Source organism: Lepisma saccharinum, chromosome 1 (assembly GCF_977018435.1).
Source record: "Lepisma saccharinum chromosome 1, izLepSacc3.1, whole genome shotgun sequence".
NCBI lineage: Eukaryota > Metazoa > Arthropoda > Insecta > Zygentoma > Lepismatidae > Lepisma > Lepisma saccharinum.
In genome coordinates, this window is record NC_139229.1 from 137,379,767 (window position 1) to 137,401,914 (window position 22,148).

Genomic DNA, 22,148 nt, shown 5'->3' on the forward strand with positions numbered 1-22,148 from the left:
CCAGTATAATCTCTGTGCGACTTTTGTGCTGTTCATGTATGTTTGCGATTGTCCTTCCATCAATTTCACCTTATCACCATCCATCCTCATTTTCGCGATTAGCCAAAAGTGACAGAGAAGCGAAGTTAAATAAATCAATGAGCCATTCCAGTGTTTTAAATTTATATCGTGTTGTTTGGAGCCTGACAACGCATTTGCATAATACCTGTAAATGCCAACTTGTATATTTAGTGTATATTTTGTAAAATCTGGCCAGATTTTTTTTACTCCCCTTTTTGGCTACTTTGCCTCTCTCCAAAATGCATTGTACCGGGTGTCACAAAGGGGGCGTACCCCCCTATATTTTCGACACTACGATGGTAATAGTTGAATTACTTGACATGAACACATACCTGTGTCATTGATTAATCACCTCTGGGACTTCTTGGAGGCCCTTCAGAACGTTATTGAGGGGAACGTCACCGCCCGGAAAAGGGTCTCATTCACACTTGCGTATCGTACCCAAGGTATTGGGTAAGAAGTATAAAGTCTTAGCATAGCAGGTAGCAGAGATAGGAATGCTGAATAAGTAATCAGACAAAGGTCGGGTGATTGACTTGGAAGGCGTATGTGGAATGAGTGTTGGAATTGTCAGTAGGTGTGATCAGTTGGCGAGAATACGAGGGAGAGTAAGGTCTGCGGATTGTGTGAGAGAAGCAAAGTGGAGAACGATTCGATGGTGTGTGATTGAATCAATGTCTGACAGGGAGGTCAGACAAGTGACATTTGAGAGGACAAGTGTAGGAACAATCTTCATCTATTTGTAAGGCAAGTAATATCCTTTTCTAAACCAATCCATATCGGTTCAGTCATGGAGAGTATAAAACCCATATCTAACCTAAGTTAATTTCTATCGCCATTCCTTTAAACGTAACCTCTTGCATTTATCACATTTAGGCCAAGCGAGTTATAACCATCTGAGGGATGAATGAGAAATAACTACATCACCCAATTCAATCTAGAGGTTCTTGGTTCGATCCCAAACGCAGCATTGGAGTTGCATTACGTGGTGGACGTGCTTTGGGCTTCTCATCCATTTTTTTTTGCAAATGCGATGAGAAAACACTGCAGTACGTGAAATACTGAGATTTTCATCTATTCTATCCCGAAATATGATGAAAATAATAGAGCCTTCTAGCTTTTCAAATTACGTACGTGCGATATGGCGCCGGAATTTTCACTTGTTAGCGCTTCACGTTGTGTTAATAATCAATTATTACCAAATATCAAGAAAAGAAAGCAAAAGGTAGGCCTAGCAATATGCTACGCGGTAAGGCGCAAATAAATAAGAGTAGAGTTTTAACTAGGTTATTCGGCGATTGGCTTGTGAAAAGATGAGAATTAACATTAGGATGTTGCATAAAGGTTGGTTAAATATTCTAAAGATGTGTTCGGTACTGTCGTCACTCTGTTACGCGATTGTTGAACCTAACTTATCAAATTTCCGGGAGAGTAAACAATTGAATTGCTAATAATGTCCTGTCAAAGCCACGGGGGGATGAGAAAAGAAAACAAGCAACTTAGTGCTAATTTTAAGCTAATCAAGCATTTTTCCTGCGCATAGGCTAATCATAGAATCATGGCGCAATCTAGATTTATCCACCCCGACATTCTCGAAACTATCCAGTTTCAAGGTAACATTCACGAGGATGTATTAAAAATTCATTGATAAATTTGAAAGTTTAGCTATTCTTAATGAGTGGAATGACTTAAAGAAAAGGCAAATGCTACCGGTATTTTTGGGTGATTCAGCATTTAAATGGTTCAATACTTGGAGTCGAACCCAGGAAGCACAGGATATAGATTTTGTAACTTTAAAAACTAAAATTGTGGAAGAATTTACGGAACCGGGGGACACTTTTCAATTAGAAGAACAAACCAGATTACGCTTCCATCAGGAAAATGAACCTATTTCAAAATATGTGAGAGAAAAACTGTTATTGTTATTAAAATTAGATCCTGTCATGGACATTAGTGAGTAAATTAAGCAAATAAGCGGGGGTTTACAACCTAACTTTATGAAAGAAGTTTATAACAGGGAATATGATTCAGTGCATGAAATGTTACGAGACCTGAAAAATGTTGAACAATTCAAATATCTTGTGCAAAAACGTAAAATTCTAGAAACTGAATGTGAGACAATGAAAGATCTGTCATGTTCTGAATCGAGTCGAGCCTACATGCCGACTCAGCAAGCTATCCCGTTGCAACGCACGGTCAATGGTCATGTTGACATAACATATTCTCAGGCTAATCGGGAGATCGAGGAAAGATTAAAGGCACAGCAACAAGACCTTGATCAATTACAGTCGAACACGGGACTCCAGTCTCATGAGTCAGATTTAGTTTCGCAATTTCAGAATCTTGAGGCTAAAGTAAATGCACTTGCAGAACATCGGAAAAAACATTCAATTACTGACTCATCATTCTCATATACAGTTATAGAAAATGAACATAGAGATATAAACAATAGGAGAACCTATTATCATAATAGTAATCATAGAGCTCAGAATAGAAATACTTGGCATAACAACCACCATAATAATCTCGACACACAGTCGCAACGTTCGCATAGGGGGCGATGGCGCAATGGCTGTAACCCTCGATTTCAGCGTTCGCATTTTTCATCTTCATCGCGGCGAACATTTTTGGAGCAACAACAGGGGCGCGAAGATCCAAATAACCATACTAATCAGGTTGTAAATACAAATTACTCTACTTTTCGTAATAACAGAACCAATTTTAAACGAGTAAGACTTGCATATGACGGGGACCTAGGTGCAGGGCCTTCGGGGAAAACTCTAACGGTCTCTACTTTCCCTTCTGTAGATCTGATTTACATCAATGGAAAAGTAGATGGGGAAATTCGACAGTTCATCCTGGATAGTGGAAGTCAAATTTCGGTAACGGGAGATAAGGACATACCAGTCAGTGCAAAGCGATTTACGAAGTGTGTCACAATATGGCGCAGAATTCGGCCGTGCTACTAAAAAGACGGTCTCTAAACCGATCTTCCGGACAATTACACCATAAGGTATGTTTTCATATCAAAAATTTAACCATAACCATCGTAGTGTGGAAAATACAGGGTGTACGTCCACTTTGTGGCCTCCCTGTAGAGGATATTTTTCTTAGGTTAAACTGATACTGGTATTTACCGAATCGTAAGCGATGTTTTTCCGAGATTCTGAATGTTAAGATGGTACGTAACTTAAACAAAGGTCACGGACCCCTCCTCCTACTTGCGTATCCCTTTCCAACCTCATACTCTCCTTCCCTGCCACACAGAAACTCTTCCAAAGCTAGGTTGCTATAATACCTGTAAGAGTCTCCTTCTTCTGCAGAGACAGTCTCTAGCACAGATTAAACGTCTTTAGGTTGGCAACGGAGGAGCAAGCACAGACACACTCAACCGCAGCACCTGTTCGCTATATCTGAATATCTGCGTGCTCCGTTTATATCCTGAAGTTTCATTCATGCTAAAAATGGAGAAAATTCTCCCATTATGAACATCTGCTCCTTGAAATTGGAGAAATTGCTCATTATCATTAAGTTTCTTTCTCTCTCTCTCTCTCTCTCTCTCTCTCTCTCTCTCTCTCTCTCTCTCTCTCTCTCTCTCTCTCTCTCTCTCTCTCCCAACTGCTCTTCTGTACACTGAAAATTCTTGGAAATAAACGCTGTGCATTTAGTGAAAAAAAATGGAATGTACAATATAATTCACTTTGTATTTCTTCTTTATTATCATACTAGCTGATTGCCCGGCGTTGCCCGGGTATTGATTTATCCAAATTTTCTATTAGAGACCGCTAGGGGTGCCAGAGGTGTCTTCGAGTTGAACGGTATTGGGAATGTCACTTTTCATCTTAGCGACCCAGAAAACTATGGATTTCACACTAATATCGGTCGTTTTCGATTATTTTTACATGTTAACCCTTCCCACCCCCACCCCTATGGACGCCAGGGGTGTCTTACCCCCACAGTATTTCTTTCGTTATTGCAAGTGATATGTGTACCATGTGTGGTTGAAATCGCTCCAGGCGTTCGAGAGTTATGCCGGAACAAACATACACACACACACATACATCCATTTTTATATATTAGAAGATTATCGACCGAGGAGAATCTTTGTAGTCTTACCTTACGACTATTCTGGGCTGCATGCAGAGGTCAAGGTTCAGTCTCTTAAAGGGGAATAACTACGGTAAGCAGGTACCTATCTTGTAGGTCGTCGATCTCAAAGGCATGCCGTCAACACCCGTGGCACGATAAGACGCCAATGGTCCGGAGTTCGAATCCTGGCATGGGCGTCGGTGTTCCATCATATCATAACTCATCCTCATCTTCGCGATTAGCCAAAAGTGGCAGAAAAGCCTGGTAAAAGAAACTAATTCAATCAATCAAGGGTCTATCGAAAAGCTTTCACCACGTTGCGAAATGTCCGAAGGGTTTGAACAAAAATAATGAAATTGGAGGAAATATGAACTCAAATGAAATGGATTAAAATGGTTGCAGCGTCTACTCTTCTTTCCTTAAAGCTCACTTTCCTGATTTGCGCATTGTTCGTGAGTATTACGGGAACCTGATACACGAATTGAAGCTTTCCTGCAGACGAGTATTGAAGATGTATTCTCGGATTATTTTTCAGGTGATTTCTGAAGAAGATTCAAAGATTTCGATAAAAGTGTCCCTCATCTTCAGGGATTTCAAAGATTTCAGTCCCTGAAAGCGAGACTGATGTTAGCTCCAGAAAGCTTTGGATCTTTTTCTTAAACTCACGAAGTCAAACCATATAATTACGTAGAAACACTTCACTTTATTCCATGAAAATTAGAGTGAAGGAAGCTATGGAAAGCTTGAAATCTTCCCCACAACTAAGATGGCCATTAGTACGATGATCTCTTCACATCGGGCCTCCCCGATGGCGCAGTGGTAGCGTCGTCGCCTTGTAATCAAGGGGCCCCAGGTTCGATACCCGGTGGTGGCACAAGTGGTTAGGATCCCACTTTAAATTGTAGGTCCAGTCCCGATTAGCCTTACTGTGCATAAAGTGGACTTAAAAAAACAAATCAAACCAAATCAAAAATCTCTTCACTTCAGTCGCTGAAGAGTGGCATAAGCTTTCAATATATTTCAATTTTTATTCCGAACTCACCTCTGAGCCGTTGGGCGGGCCCCCGGGTTGGAGTGGTTATCACATCGCGCTACTATCCCAGGGGTCCCCGGTTCGAACCCCTGCCTGGAGATGGATGTTTATTATAGGTATTGTCTACTCTTACGGCGGTCGGTCCTAGTTCTGGCAAGGGAAGTGGGGATTACGCCTCAGACCAACGAGACAACTGCGGTGGCGCCGAGACTTACGACGCGGCGGAAAGAAGTTCTACGTGAACTTCGTTCTACTGGCTGCTGCGTTTCTTATCGTGCTGGATTAATCGCTTCCCCGCTCCCCACTTCCCTTGCCAGCATTAGGATCGGCCACCGTAACTGTAGAAAAGACCTTTATTGTCCATTCATCAATTTCAACATGTCAACTCTCATCCCCATCTTCGCAAAAGTGGCACAAGAAGCGAAGTAAAATAAAGCAACTCGCTACGTCAACCGTTGAAGATGATAGATCTCAAAATCTTCTCGACAACTCAACTGGTCTTTAACCTAATAGAGGGCCTCCCCCATGGCGCAGTGGTAGCGTCATTGCCTTGTATTCAAGGGGTCCCGGGTTTGATACCCAGTGGATTCACAAGTGGTTCGGATTCCACTTTAAACTGTAGGTCCAGTCCCGATTAGCCTTACTGTGCATAAAGTGGACTTAAAACAGCAACTCAAACCAATTAACCTAATAGAACTTCATCATATGATAGGGTGTTGCATTCAGTCAGGCGTACTGTAGTTCGTTGTTTCGTGAAGTGAACCTTATATAAGAGTACTTACGCAGTGGTTGTTGCTTGTGGAAATTCTCCCTTGCCTTTGACACCTCGTCGAGGTCTGCGTGCCACCAAAGAGCCATCAGAGAACTGAAGGGACCAAACTTCGTGCTGAATGCTCCCACCACCTGAGATGAGTTCAGCTCTTCGCTACAAGACACGAGCTTCTCTCCATACCTTAGCCACAGAAGGGGAGGGGTACTTAGTGTGAACTGTTGGATCTCGTATACGCCTGAAAACAAGGAAGAACATGCGCAATAATGCTAATTTAGTTCAGTCAAAATTTACGTAACCAGCTCTCTAGTTTTTCCAAACCTTTACTCTTCAAGTTTTCATGAACGTTCGTTTTGTACATATTTATTTTAAGGCTAAATCTTTACACCCCCAAAAAAAGCGATCTGACACATCTCGATGAAAAGATCTTCATAAGCATCTTATGTACTTTCCAAGGTATTGTGCATTGTCTGAATCTAGTTGGATCTACGAATACCAAGATTAATTGAATTCAGTTTTACTTCTGTTTTTTTTTTCATTTCGATAGTGTTTGACCTCCTCGATATTTTAGTTCTAGAGCCGTCGCTTTGTAATCAAGATGTAACTGGTTTGAGTGCCCGTGTACGGTGTTTCGGATTCCACTTTATATCTGGACACGATTAGCGCACATGATCACAGAAGTGGACTTAAAATAAGCTCGACTCTGATGGTTCTGGGTTCGAGTCCCGACAGAGCATCCTACCATCTACTCATCATTCATCCTCACCATCATGATCAACCAAAGGAGACAGAAAAGCGTCATTAAATATCCAATAATGCGAATTCCTCTCAGAATAATAAAAATAATAATAATAATAGTCACGTTTCGTAACTCATACCATTTAGTATCGGAAATATTTCGGAATTATTTGTGGAGTGACGCGCACACATGCAGAAGGTCACTCATGCAAATCCAGAACGAGGTTTATCTGTAATCTCGTTCCTAGTCACTCAAAGCAAATACTGGGATGATACCTACATTGAAGGTTCCCTTCCATCTGCTTGTCCTTTTCATTCTTCGTTCTCTCTTCCCCCATCGTGGTAAAGATATAGAAATTAAAAGAAACTAATGAGTGTAATAGGATATTATTAGTATGCTGGGAACAAATTGTATTTTTCAAGAAGATTCGGCTCCTGTTCAAGATGTTCAAATGTATCTTACCAAACACGAGTAGCATTATGTATTTATAACCGAAAAATCCAAAAAAAAAATTTAATGCGTAAAAGCAAAAATATTTAGTTTTAATATAATTTATTACACGTTGATCTGTCTTTGGATCTCATTTATACATGCAGAACACAAAATATCTCAATTACTGACACAAATATTTGTAACATTTTTGACTGTACTGACGGATTACTGCTAATTATGCATTTTGGTACATCAAAATGCAAAGAAATGTGTCAAAGGATACTTGTATCAGCTACTGTTTCTTGTGAAGTACTAAATATCCATCAATCGAACAGATCAGACACGATCATTCAAACAAACCAGAATTACATGTTTAGTCGTGTCAGTCAATGCACCAAAAATGCATCAACCTTGATTTGATGCATTTGTAGTTCTGTGTCTACTATATTTCTCTCGGCAGCGAATCTTTTTAATTTTTATAATTGCTTTTTAGCAAATATATCTGGAAGTAAAAAAGTTTCTTAGTAAAAAAGAAAGAAAAAACGTAAAATGCTGCGTAGCGTTGTGCACAAGCAATTCGTGACTCCCCATTTAGAGGTTCTTGCTTGTTGAAACAACACGGGACATTGGATTGGATATCCCTGCATGCCGGACCGTAACATGTGCTTAAACTTTACGAACACCGCTCGCGTAACTCACCGTGACTTGTAGGTGTTCTGAATTGCGTTCCAGGGATCAGTCTCATCGCGATGTTCTCCATTTTGGAAATGCAAGGAATAAGCTGGTCGAAGACTTGTTGCCATTCGAGATCGTTAGCCAGATCTCTGCGTTCTTTGGCCCTTTTCTCCAAGGAATCTGGAAAATGGATTTCATTTTCAATGAAAAATATGTCAACATTTTGTGTCACTTCCGTACGCTCGTCTTGTGCAAAATACACTGCTGGACAAAAAACACTTGCATTTTTTGTGATAACGCATAAATTCTGATTCGAAGGCTAACTAAAGGTTGCAGAAATTATATATATATATATATATATATATATATATATATATTTTAAAGAGTAGTAGTAGTAGTATTAATAATAGCACTTTAAATTGTTCAATACTTAACTGAAAGCGTAATTCATAAGTAATTGCAATTCAGATGTTAAATATTAAGGTGTCTGGGTTTTTTTGTCCAGCAGTATACATTATTTTTCTTTATTACAATTTGGAAGTAACGCTTACTTTTCATTGAAGTAGCAGTAAGTACTTACTTTTCGAACTAAGTAGCTACTTTTACAGTTAATTTTCTGTACGTTTCAACAGAAAAAAATTTAATCAAAATTTTAATCTTCATGTGTAAGTACAGTCAGCGGCAATAAAAATCCTAGATCCTAAAATACTCGCTTTCCTGCAAGGCATTGTGTGAGTTCCCTAACTCTACGTCTGTAACAACATGACGACGTTAATGATATTTTGATAACTTACCGTAAGCCCAGAGATGATAAACTTGGAACGGCGTCCCTATTTCTACGGTCCAGAAACCAATCATTGGGGTGTACCTGGTTCGAACGTGGAGGTTTTCTTCTAAGATTTGCATGAACGCTTTGTATTTCTGAGGAACAATATCGTAGCATCGTAATTCGTAAACTTTGCTATCTTTGGTCGCTGTGCAAAAGGACTTTTCCCATGTTCTGACCTGAAACAGATAAAAAATATAATAAAGTCAAGATCATGTGATAGAAAAGGCGTATGGAGTTTATCGATTTTTCTCACTCCCACAAACACACTACATAAACAGAGATACAGCTTCGAACCTTGGGAAAGGTATGGGTTTTGTCCCATAATCCAATTCATAATTCATGCTTGTCGTCGCGATTAAGCCAATAAGTATAAAAGCGACTTAAACTACCAGAAAAAGAATTAAAAAGAAAGAACATCATACACTACTTTATCCGTTCTTGTTCCGATCGTTCTATTTACTTGTTCGAGCTGGTTCTGTTCTATTTCCCTCTTGTAAAGAAGGTACGCTCAACTTGTAGTTTGATTTCTCGTTCGGTCTGTTTTTATGTAATGCAATGTTGGTTGTTTCATTCTTCTATATTAAGCCACTGTTTATCAGAAGAGATTTCTGGAGGACCTAAAGATCCTCAACAAATGACTTTATTTAAAATTATAAAAAAAATGAACTATCCTCAAATATAATCTAAAAAGTTACTTTGATTTTGAATTTTTCATAAATGACAAAAACGTCACGGTGCTTGGACTTGAATCATTCGATGCCCGTAAATAGATATTCATTCTTTTAAATTACTAAAACTAAGGGTAGGGAAGCATTTGAAGACGTGGACTGTCGCAGGATTTATCCGGGGGGCAGAATGGCCCTTTTTGTAGGCTGCCTTATATTTTACAAGGAATGTTTGGCCTCCCATTGTACCTCCCCGCCTCTCTTTTCTGAACGCCCATGAATTAGGTGCTGTTATATCTCCTATTTGCAGTTTCTCTCCCTCCCCCCTCTCCACTTGAGCCGAACTAAAAAGATAATCTCCTCTTGAGGAATTGTGGAAGGAAATACGACTAAAGTGCACTGAATAAGACGCAGTTCAGAAACTCCGCATCTACTTCCCCTGCACCTCCTTCTTTATTCATCCTGTATCCCTTTTATTACTATGCATCTTCTTCTTTGTTCCCCTGCATGTCCTTCATTTTCCCCCTACATCTCTCTCTTCGTTCCCCTGCACGTTCACGTCCTTCTATAATCATCTGTAATTCCTTTGTTCCTCTACATCTCCTTCTTTGTTCCCCTGTATCTCCTTCTTTAATCCCCTGCATCTCCTTCTTTGTTCCCCTGTATCTCCTTCTTTAATCCCCTGCATCTCCTTCTTTAATCCCCTGCATCTCCTTCTTTGTTCCCCAGCATCCCCTTCTGCATCTCATTCTTTGTTCCTCTGCATCTTCTTCTTTGTTCCCCTGCATCTACTTCTTTGCCCCCGCATCTCTTTCTTCATTCCTCTGATTGCATTTTCTGGTTTTACTTGTACATAATCCGACTTTTGTTACTTTTAACAGTCTCCAAAGTCTCGAAAATACAAACTATGGCATCTCGTTAACTTTTGAGACCTGTTTAGGTATAGGTTTGTAGAAGTAAATTGCAAACAAACGAACAAGCAAACAAAGGAAGCCTAAAATAGATATTGTGGCGTAATGATGCTATTTAGGTAATTCGAGATGTTTGAGGTAGATTTACGCACTGGTTTCGGGCGTGAGACATTATACACCGTTCGTGGCGAAATCGATGCTGCTAATCAGACAATGTCGGGCTGTGATTGGCGGAGGTCGTGTTACAAACCAAAATAGCGACCATTGGCGAGATCAATCTCCCTCGCAAACCCCTTTGAAACATTTCCAGCGACACGGGGTGGAACAGTGGACTGAAGGGTAGACGAAATGTTCTCAGGTCTCTCTCTCTCTCTCTCTCTCTCTCTCTCTCTCAAATGTACATACTTGTGTGTGTGTGTGTGTGTAAGTAATATATATATATATATATATATAATGTGTGTGTGTGTGTGTGTGTGTAAGATATAGACATATATGTGTGTGTGTATGGTGGGGCAATGAATCGGTTAATTTTAAATACTCCACACTTAAGACAAAATAATACATAACAAAACATACATAATTAAAACAAAATGAACATCTTTATTCATTTAAGATGAACTACCAAAAGACAATACAAATACAATTCATACATTTTTTGATTTGTTTGAAAATAACATCTTTGGGTAGGAATTTGAGACCCCAAAGAAAATAATTACACGCGGACAGATCCCATTGTTGTTTTTCTTATGCGCTTTTAGAGCGAATTCGCTGTGCCCAGTTCTACGGCTCCATCAACTGATGATAAAACAGGGGCTGCAAGATTGCTGTAGTCATTTGTACATTTGACGCAACAACTAGCTATATCCAGTATTGCAATTTCATTGTCACACTCTGTATTGTGTGTGTGTGTGTGTGTGTGTGTGTGTGTGTGTGTGTGTGTGTACATTTTATACATACGCGTATTATTATTATTAATAAATCATAATAATAATAACCCGTGGCACAACAGCCCGTGAGGGCCAGGGCCTACCTGCCGACTGCCAGCCTCACTACCACCTGAAGTGGGAGACCATTCAACCAGTTACGTGGTGACCTGTGGTCAGCACGACGAAGCTCCAGTCGTTGTTGTAGGTTTCCGTAGTTTCATTCGTAGCTTCCCAATTTGATGGTGTGTGGCGACCAGTTCCATACACAGGACGAAATCTCAGGAGAGAAGTCGTTACGCTTCCCCGAGGAGAATCGAACTGCGCGCGTTCTGTAGCACGAGCCCAAAGCATCTTTCTGTCCTACTCTCTGTCTCTTTCGATAATGCTCTATTTCTCTACTTCTTTCTGTACTTTTCTGTATAGATATAACTCCCTCACTTGATACTTTCTGCCTCTCTACTTCTTTCTCCTCTCTGAATATAACTGACTCCCTACCCGCTTCCCTCCACACTCTCTCACTCCGTATATCTTTCTTCTACTATTTCTCTACCTCAGCCTCTCCCACTTATAAAATTTCCATTGATCCATGGTGCATGCACGTCCATATTGAACTAACGTCTGATGCAGTGGCGTGCCCAAGAAGGGGTTGGTGAGGGCAATAACCCCCCTCATTTTTGGCCCAGTTTTCCTAAAGAAAAAACATCAATGACAGGAAAAGATGGCAAAATTAGGACTGACCACTGATGGGAATTTCTGAAGGGTTTACGCGTTTACTCCTCTGTCGAAACAAAGCATACACGTTCTTCCACAGTAGCACAACAGAACGTCATTTTCCTCCCCTTGCGGCTGCCACTTGGCCAACGGTCCAGCACGATGAATGGTCGAACTAGCAACAAGTCTTTTACAAAATTGATTGATTTAGTTTATTTTACTTCGCATTTCTGCCAATTTTCACTAATCGTGAAGATGAGGATGAGTGATGATATGAGGCCTGGATTCGAATCCGGGATCTTTGGCGTCGTAGCGCGGCTTGCCACGGAGGCTGGCTCATTTACAAAAGTAGCATTTCATTTTGTTTTCTTCTCTGCATTCGAGTTGTCTGTAATTTAAATTTTGCCCTTACTTTTTGATCAACCCTTGTATTTCCTTTTTTAGACCAAATGTAATTTTAGGATAGTTTTGCCCTCCGGCAAAGATTGCCCTTGTTGTTTTTTTCTGCACCGTCGCTGTCTAGTTTCCTTTCTCTCTCTCTCTCTCTCTCTCCCTCTCCATTTTTATATCTCTCTTCCCCCCCTCTCTCTCTCTATCTCCTGCTGTATCTAACCCGTTCTCTTCCTCTCTGCTTGTTCAACTGCATGTGTACACATGATATTCTTTCACTATCCGGCCATGAAAGCATTTTCTGTATTGGAAACAAATTCTCCAGTACCACATATCGACAGATTCACCGCCCACTGCCATTAGAAGCTTTATTCTCAGTTTCAGCTGGAAACATGATACAGATATATTGAAAGATATAATGAACTGGATAAAAAATCAACCATCGTTACAGAGTATATCCACTGCAGCAGATAAACAAAACCCTCGCACTCGAAACCAATTGGTGGCTGACGTGGTGTAGAAATAATCCGTTTTCACCGTCGTTTCCTCCATATTTCGTTGCTAACAAAACGTTTACGATACTTCTCTCGTGATGAACCTAAAGCTTCATTAGCCTTTGCAAATAACTAATCTGCTATTTCGGTAGCATTTGTCCTCTGGTTCCTAATTCATCTGTGGTCTGATAAATTGTCGTTCATCCTTCTGACAAGTTAAAGCACGCTTGAGAACAATCACACAACCTCTACTGCGACCCTGAAACAAGAATGTGTGGTACCTTTCCTCTACGCTCTCTACGTGCCGTTCATGGCACGGTGCTCATCACGGGAGAAAGCCATGAAAACCAACTCCCTGGCATTCCTAAACTCAAAGATTTATAGTGGCAACGTCATAAGTCTTCCTTCCATTTGCTCCTATCCTGAGAGAGATCAATTCACTCTTCACCAACCTCACCAATTTTCATCAGGTTCATCTTAATGTTGTCATTCCATCTTCCTCTTGGCCTTTCTACAGGTTTCCAAACAATCATCATATCAGCTTTTCTATCCTTTGAATTCTATGTGATTCATTTCATGATGGTCAATCATATCATATATGAAAGTCAAATACAAATTCTATTACATATATATATATATGTAATAGAATTTGTATTTGACTTTCATATATGATATGATTGACCATCATATATGATATATATGATATATATATATATATATATATATATATATATATATATATATCTTTTATAATCTTGAGGAGTACCTAAATATCTTGTTGATATCAAGAAACAAAATTAGAAAAGAAACATTAAAATTTCTACCTTCCATTGTCAAGGAGAAGTATAAACCAGGTGAAAAGGGTTAAAAGAGATTTTTAAAAACCGTCAGCCTATAAAGATTACATTAACTCAAAGGTTTAGGTTATTATTACAGCCTCTTTCACATCCTGTTCTTTAAAATTTTAAAATTAAGTATGAGAAGATTGATGTTGCTATAGTATATGGCATGAGAAGCTTTTCTTAAATTCACATTTTGACAAGTTAAAGCTTTGTTGGTCTGTGTAAATACAGAGTGGGCCATAAGTCAGTTGTCACTAGCAATCGTTAGACTTTGTTTTGCCTAGCGTAGTGGAAGTCAGTTGTGAACTTGACTAGTGCGTATTACCCATAAGTCAGTCGACACTAGCAGTTATTGGAGTCTCGTGTGAGGTTCTGTGTGACATTGATTGTTTGTGTTTGTTGTTATCTGAGATACAATGAATAGAAAGTTAACTACAGAACAGCGTGTTTTTGTTTGGCAAGCATGGTGGAAACATGACCATAATTACAGTAATGTTTATGATTTGTTTGTGGAACGTTTTCCAAACATCAATCCTCCATCTCGACAAGGTATTCGCAAATTGAATTCAAGATTTGAAGAGACTGGGTCGGTAGCGGAGCTTCCTCGTTCAGGTAGGCCAAAGTCTGTCACTACAGAAGAGAATCTTAATGTTGTCGCGCAATGTTTTGTGCAATCACCGACTACATCTCAAAGAAAAGAGTCCAATGAGTATGGAATTGCAAGAACAAGCCTACGAAGGATGCAGAAAACACTGAAATTGAGACCATATAGGCCTACTTTACTGCAAGGTCTAAATGAAGATGATCCGGATAGGCGTATTGAATTTTGCGAGTTGTACACCCATGGATTTTTCAGTCTGGGGTATACTAAAATATGAAGTTCATTCCGTCAAGATTCGTGATGCTAAGCATCTGAAGGAACGAATCCAATCAGCATTTGAAACCTACAGTTCAGGAAGATTTCCGACAAAATTTGTACATCAGTGTTGAACAGATGCAATGTTTGCATAGAACAGCATGGAAAGCACTTTGAGCACCTTTTGTAGGTTATTTGAACACTACATGTATAGGATGTAATACCTATGTTGTAAATTACATTTGTATTTCCATTTGTATTTTAATTTGTTTAGTATTATTGCACCAAATGAATTTTTGACAACTGACTTATGGCCCGCCCGGTATGTATATAGTGAATTTACATTGTAATATACCTGTACTGGAATTTGATAAAATTGAATATGTGTAAATCTAAAACTGTATTCAGTTGTGGTTATTGCTCACTTTGCTTCTTAAGAATTACATTCTTGTATGCGTGAAGTTTTGTAAAAATATTCAATAATGTGGCCATTCCCCATCCAGAATGAAGTGTAAAGCTTTATTTTTTTACATGCATTAATATTTAAAGCAAGTCTAAATCTCTTGTTAGACTAACCCTCTACCAACAAAATGTACTGGTAACATTGCGTGACCTCATGCCTGAATCTGATTGGCTGGGATGCTCGGAGCCGCTAGGAGGAAACGAGCATGCTTTGTCTTGAGGCAATCATCACGGGGAAAAGAGCACTGTAGCTCTGAGAACAACATGTATGATAAGTGTGGCGATATGATGGGGAATTTACGTAGATTTGGGTTCCTTTAACAATCATTTATTTGATATATATTAGGTTCTTGTTATTCAAACTTCTCATTAAATTAATATTAGTTTGGGTATTGAGGAACCCATTCTTAGAATTTGAGGTTTAAGACTTGTTTCCTTTCTTGATTTAAGCTAACTAACTAACTCTCTAGCCTTCTTAAACCCGAAGGTTCATGGCTGCAGCAACACAGGCCTTCCATCTGTCCCTATCCTGAGCATGATCTATATACTCCTTTCCAACCCTACCGATTTCCTTTAGGTCCATCTCAACATTATCCCTCCATATTCGTCTTGGTCTTCCTACAGGTCTCTTACCATCAGACTTCCCAACAAGAATCCTGTAAACTCTTCTATCCTCTTCCATTCGCCACATGGCCTGCCCGCCTAAGTCTTCTTCATTTAATCATTCTAATAATATCTGGATATGAATACAAATTATGTACTTCGAAATTATGTAACCTTCTCCACTCACCTGTCTCCTCATCCCGTTTAGGTCCAAATATTTTCCTAAGGATCTTATTTGCAAATACTCTCAATTCATTTTCCTCTTTCAATGATTCATTGAAATAAATAAACCGTTTGTTTCTTTGAAATTATGGTCGTAAGATATGCTTATGAATTTGAACTTCTACAGGTGGTTTCAGAATTGGACGTTATGCGTTTTCTTTCGGAGTTGTTTAAAACGATAAACTATGTCGAAACAGAAACAAGCACTATTTGTTGACAAACCCCTCTGAAATGCGGTAACAGATAGTTTTAGCAGGGCATGACGCTTCGTTAATGGACTTCGTTAAACTTTGTTAAAATTAACCAGCGACGGGTAACTGGGTAACTCAATAAAGAAGCACAAGCAGGCATCTCACCTCGTTATGTTCTGACGGTGACAGTTTTGAAAAGTTTAGAAACGAGGTTACGGAAACACTTGGTGGTTCGTTGCTCCGATTGTTCGTTGCTTCTAGTTTTCGAAAAAAATCTTCCCAGGTAGGAAAAAGCGCATTAAAGAAACAGAAAGAGGATCTTCAGTATTAAGGGCTTACCTTATGGTTTATATGTTAATACAAGCTAAAATATGTTTATCTGGGTAGAAATTGTGCTCAGGTGTCCTTCGCCCTCGGAACGGAGACAAATTACTGTAATAACTGTTTGTTCCTTTGAAATTATGGTCGTAAGATATGCTTATGAAGTTAAACTTCTAGAGCTGGTTTCAGAGTTGGACGTTATTCATCTTGAAATAACAGAGTAAAATAAATGTTTTCAGAGTTCCACGTGCAGTGACGCCAACCCCCATGAAACAAGATAAAATAGTGGTAGTGGGAAACGCTCCAGAGGGAAGTCTGGCGGCCCCCGGCCCACCAGTCTGCCTCTCGCCACTAATCATGAAAACTAGAAAAAAAACGCTCTTGTCGAGATTTTTTACTACTCCATATAAACCATCTATGCTCTGTCCCTGAAATATGTGGAGCAATTACACGCGTAACGGTAGTGAAGGGGAGAAAGCGAGTGGACGGAGCGAAGCAGTACGCGCTGCTGTTAAAAGCTGATACCTGCAGTCGCATTTTCCTCTTCATGCCCTCACTTCACCTCTCACGCGTTCATTGAGCCCTCAAGATACTCGTTTTTGTTCTCTAGCTCCAGATATTCAAGGGATAGAGTATACATTGGTGATTGGATGGTTCATTCTCTATTTCCCCCTTTCTGGTTAAAGAAAACAATGTAATTACTTACAAAATTTCTATAATTTATAACCTAAATATTCACTTACACTATACAATTAATGATTTATTCATTTGTATTTGATATATTTCTTGTCCTAATTACGACTGTTTCTACAGAAAATTTCTCCCTGTCACCCAACTCAGTTTTTCCTGGTGCTCTCACTGCTTTCGTGCTAGTAATGGCAATGTGACCAAGTATATGTCTGTGTGGGGGGGGGGGGGGGCGTGTTCTCAACTTAGCTTAAAAAAGGTGTACTTTACAATCACACTTCTTCGGTGTAGGTTTTGGATTCGAATAATTTGAAAGGGTATCTGGTTTTCGTTTGGCGCACATCTAAACTTTTGCACCAGTAACATTTGCATACATTGGTTGGCATGCAACAAGCTTGTTCATTGTTGATTGGATGTGTTATTGAATAATGCAACGTATCACATAGTTACCAATTATATGACATTTATATAGAGTTCCTCTGCTTGTTCTTTTATCCTTTTCCTGCTTTTTTTTCTTTCTACCTTCATTTCTCTGTCTTTCTTTATTCCTCTGCTTGGGATATGCTTTCTATTAAGTGGGCTAAGATTATTTCGTGGTGGGCTAGATCCCCCTCCTCCACCCGATGACGACACCCTTGATTGCTGTCTATGACATCTCTCACAAATTTATTAAACGCCTCTCCATTAATTTTTTTCTGGTCCTGTCGTTGTCCCCCACTTAAGTTTCACCACTCTCCTTGGTGTAGTGGTTAGCTTAGTGCGCTACGAGCCAATGGTCCAGAAATCAGTGGCGTTCCCGAGTGAGAGACATGATTTGGTGGTTACAGTATCCGACCCTGATATGCTGAAGCAAAATAAAATTACGTGAAAATTGAGACTTGTAAAACTGAGAAGTTAAAAAAGTGGCACAAAATAATCGAAATGTAATTCATAACATTCAGTGTAAATCTTATCAACACAAGAAAATTATATGTATCACACAGTCGGTCACGGACACTTCTTGATTCTAAAAACCGCATATACTTGTGCTTTCAATGGAATCGTAAGTCTCGTGCAACAATTCAATTCTTTCCATCACTTCCATCACCCCAAAAATAGGGAATAGTTATGCTGCAGAGTTCAATGAACTAACCGATCTTCATTGCAATATAACAAGTTGCATAATAACGTGTGGCTCTTACTATATCAACTAAAACTTATATTATAACCCATTAAAGCGACAATTAAAAGGGGAGAACATTGTAAAAGAAATTAGAATTAAAAGAAAAGGAGGTTTAACAATGACCTGCACGTAAGAGTTATGAATTGTATTTGCAAGACAGAGGAAACATGTCTCCAAGAGAACTAAAGAGGGTAGTAGGGAAGAAGTTAATTTTCAGATGGTCATGAAATAACAACAATACCATGATCCCAGTTAATTTGGTGCTTTAATTGCTAGAGATCATGGGGTTTAACTGGAGAGTAGAAAATCAAATAAATGGTTAAATTAATTCCGGTAAAGGTAACAATGAAGGAAGAGGCACGCAGGAAATATAATGTGAGTACATGCCAATATAAGAGATTCCATGTTGGTATATATGCGCATTATATTTCCTGAGTGCAATGTTCATTGTTACCTCTACCTCTTGTTGTAATAGATGTAAAAAGGCGACAAAAGATTTGAGTTCAGTTCGAAATAATTGTGGAAATAAACTCAGTACATTGGGTAACAACTCCTCGAATTGGTAAAACAATCAATGCTGACCAAGGTAAAATTTATTGTAGGAAAAATTATACACTAAAACGAAACGTTTCCACCCTCACAATAAATTTCAATAAATAAATATTAAAATAAATAAATAAATAAAATATTGTGAATCTTTGTCTGAAAAAGACCCTGTTAGAGGGTGGGAACGTTGTCACGGTATCTTGTGACATGCTAAACGCAGTTCGATATAAATTATTTTTTGTTTATTGATTCATTTTATGCACAAACAAGAAAGTGTGAGGTTTGATTTTATTTTTGTGAATAAACTTGTATCCGAGCCAGACGTCGGGAGTTGGGGACGAGTTTTTCTTGAGTGACAGCCGCCGCCTAGAACATGACATATTTGCACCAACGCGGAGATAAGGAAAGATTATTTTCGCCGCTACCGGGCTCGAGTCGCAGCAGGCGTTCGAACCCAGGTTCACGGATGACCAGGAAAACCAGCTGGAGCTCAACTCTGCAAGGATCCAGGACGCGTCGCCGACCGCGCCTTTCAAGACAATGGACAGAGGTCATTTCCATCCCCTGAGAAAGCGAAGCCAAGCTACTTAGCGTGGTTTTCAACGGACGAATTTGAATCTCTCTTAAAATACGCGGTGCTACCATTCCAGACACAGTTTTTTGACCCGGATTTCACAGAGAGAGCATCTCCGCGCTACACTCTAGCGTGATCATTGCTTTGTGTCCGTGAACTTTGTTTCCTTACGTACTGTGAGCAACTTGCAGATAGAGAGTTACCAGTGTGCGCCTTATTTTGGTGAAGATTACGCGGTGATTTGTTTTTGCCAAGCGTGGACTACATAAGGATGGAGGGCTAAAGAAGATAGAGAAGGGAGGCCGTCGCTCCTCCTGACGCCCGCAACGATGCATCGCCATCTTCCGACGAAGCCAGTCAGCCAACGCCAAAGACGACACCAAAGCCAACACTGCCCAAAGCCCGAAGGACGTTTTCAGAACGACGCCGATCGAAGCCCGTCACCGGAGAGAGAGATTGAAGGACGACTCCAGAACGACGCCGATCGAAGCCAGAGGGAGAGATTGAAGGACGACTCCAGAACGACGCTTCCAGAACGACGCCGAATCGAAGCCCGTCACCAGAGAGATTCCTGACCGGCGCGTGACCACGTACACCCGACACTAGTGACGAGATGAACGCCCGAAGTTCTGAGGAGGTGCAAGTGCAACAGATCGTCGCAATTATTCTTCGTCGCGATCGACCTTGGAGGACAATTTCGCCACAAAGGAACCGTGTGCAAGTCCCGCGTCCAGGAGAGATGAATGACCACGCCATGTAGCAGAGTCTGGTACAGTATACTTCAGAGGGTCTCATGTACATGTAAACGTGCGTCGTTAGTATCAACACCGTACAGTTAACGCCGAAGTCTCACTTATTCGCAAAGTTACTCAGGAAACCCCGAACCTAACCCCCGCGTCTGATAATTTTTGGTATTGTTATAAAAAAGAGTAATTTCATGTTCAAATGTTCTAATTTAATTGTCTGCATTCAGGGTTAGAAGCTCCATTTCATTTCTTTAATGTTTAGTATAAATTGTCAAAGTGTGCTCCATTTCTTGTGTAACCGACCGCCCCGTCGCGCCATTTAATTTGTCAATAGTTGACTGATGAGTCCTTTTTAATTGTGGAAAGCGTAGTTGTTTTTATTGTAAGGTCGGGTGCGTGAAATAGTATTATTTGTTGCATAGTGGTTTTTAATGTAATTTTTGCTCGCGCCGACGATTGATTTGTGTATTTCCGGCAGCTGGAGCCAATTAAGTTTTTGCATCCCTATGTAATTGTGTAGTTGTTCTCATTGGACGAGAGAGGCTTATGTGTAATACCTCCGTCCGAGAAACTTGTATAATGTCGTGCTTACGACTCGATGCACACGTTCATTCGAACGAAAGATTTAACCACGCCGACCTATTGTCTTAGTTAACCGCTTTCCGAGGGCTGGCACTTAAGTTAATTTAAAAGAGCACAGGAGCTGGCAGACAAATGCCCTAAATTCACATTAAGGTTTAAAACTAAAGAGAAATGATGTGTTAATGAGATCCGTGATTTGTATCTATACTTCACATGTAAAAATATCTCATGTGTGTGAAAGAGAGATAAGAGTGAATGTTGTGAGAGTGAGGAGGCTTTGTAAACAGTTGTTGATTGCAATATTTTTTTGTTGTTACAATATATATTCACTTTTTACCGTTCGTCAGTGTTGTTATTTGACGTTTTTCAGGTACCAGATATTATGCTATTAGTGTTTTATGATTGTTCGAATCTACATATCAAAGGTAAACAAAACAGTGTAACTTTTCAAGGTATTAATCTCCGCCTCGCAATAGTATGACAATAAACGACCGTCTCAGTACCGAACTTGATAACTGGACCGTGAGTCACGACCGGTTTCCCGTACACATAACGACGTTTGGCCCCGTGCCGGGGTATGATTGACACGTCATTTCGGGGACCGTGAGTGCACTCGTTACAACGTTTCGTTTTAGTGTATAATTTTTTCTGCAATAAATTTTGCCTTGGTCAGCATTTGATTGTTTTATTAACATGGAAACAAGGCTTAACAGTGTTACTCGAATTGGTATGTCTGTTTTATTTATTCGTGAATAATGATGTGATGAGTGTGGGTAAACTTTAATTTAAAATAAATAAACAATGCTTGTGAGCAGGATATGGAGTGAAGAGGTCTCTCTCGGTCTCGAGTTCTAAATAATGCCCTTGTCTTGAGTTTTGAGTTTTTACTCTAAGCCAACAGTGTTTGGATATGGCAATCGGGACTGGACCTGCAAATTAAGGTGAGATCTGAAACATTATGTACCTCCAAATAATATCGAAAATGTGATACCTTGTTTACAAGGTGACGACGTTACCACTACGCCATGAAAGCCCGCGTCATTTTCGCCTCGGTCTCGAAGAAAAATCTCGGTTATATCTCAAGTCTCGAAATATGTTTTTTTTTAATAATGTGTTGAACGCCTCCTTTCCACGATACGAACCCTCAAAAAAAACGGATTTTATCCCGAATATATGTAGCCACGTAGGACAGGTTCAAAATTGCCACGATTGGATTTATGAAGATGGGTATATTGATGGAGGGACAGTTATATTCCCCCGACAGGACTCGAACCTGAGGACTACGTGGCAATTACTACAAACAAAGTATATGACTTATCTATAAATAAACATGCAGATATTCTCGTGGTAATTTCAATGAAGTTGCATAGTAAAATAAATTTGGTTTAGGCAGTGGCGTGCTCGAGGGGTGTGGGGGTTATAACTCCCACCCTTTTTTGCGGTAGTATTTATAAAAAAGCAGGAAAAGATTGCAAAATGAGGGACCACTACTAAAATGAAAAGTATACGTAACCCCTTCCTTTCCAAAATCCTGAGCCTGCCACTTGGTTTAGGTTGTTTTTTTTAAAAAAAATATTGTACCAAAATCTCTAACACGACTGAGTGTCTCAGATACTAAATCTCATCTCGTC

The 22,148-nt window shown here is 39.7% G+C and overlaps 2 protein-coding genes across 2 annotated transcripts in view; one reads left to right on the forward strand and one right to left on the reverse strand.

The window, feature by feature from the left end:
* LOC146001523 (thyrotropin-releasing hormone receptor-like) overlaps positions 1 to 22,148 on the forward strand; it is a 241,097-nt gene that overhangs the window by 74,829 nt on the left and 144,120 nt on the right. The gene's annotated exons all lie outside the window — the stretch shown is intronic.
* Positions 1 to 22,148, reverse strand: part of LOC145988963 (protein NipSnap homolog 3B-like) — a 34,055-nt gene that overhangs the window by 3,853 nt on the left and 8,054 nt on the right. The window contains exons 2-4 of the mRNA XM_083124268.1: positions 8,592 to 8,802; positions 7,822 to 7,977; positions 5,965 to 6,189 (exon numbers count right to left, since the gene is read on the reverse strand). Coding sequence (XP_082980394.1) covers positions 5,965 to 6,189; positions 7,822 to 7,977; positions 8,592 to 8,802 — 592 coding nt within the window. The remainder of the gene's footprint in view (positions 1 to 5,964; positions 6,190 to 7,821; positions 7,978 to 8,591; positions 8,803 to 22,148) is intronic.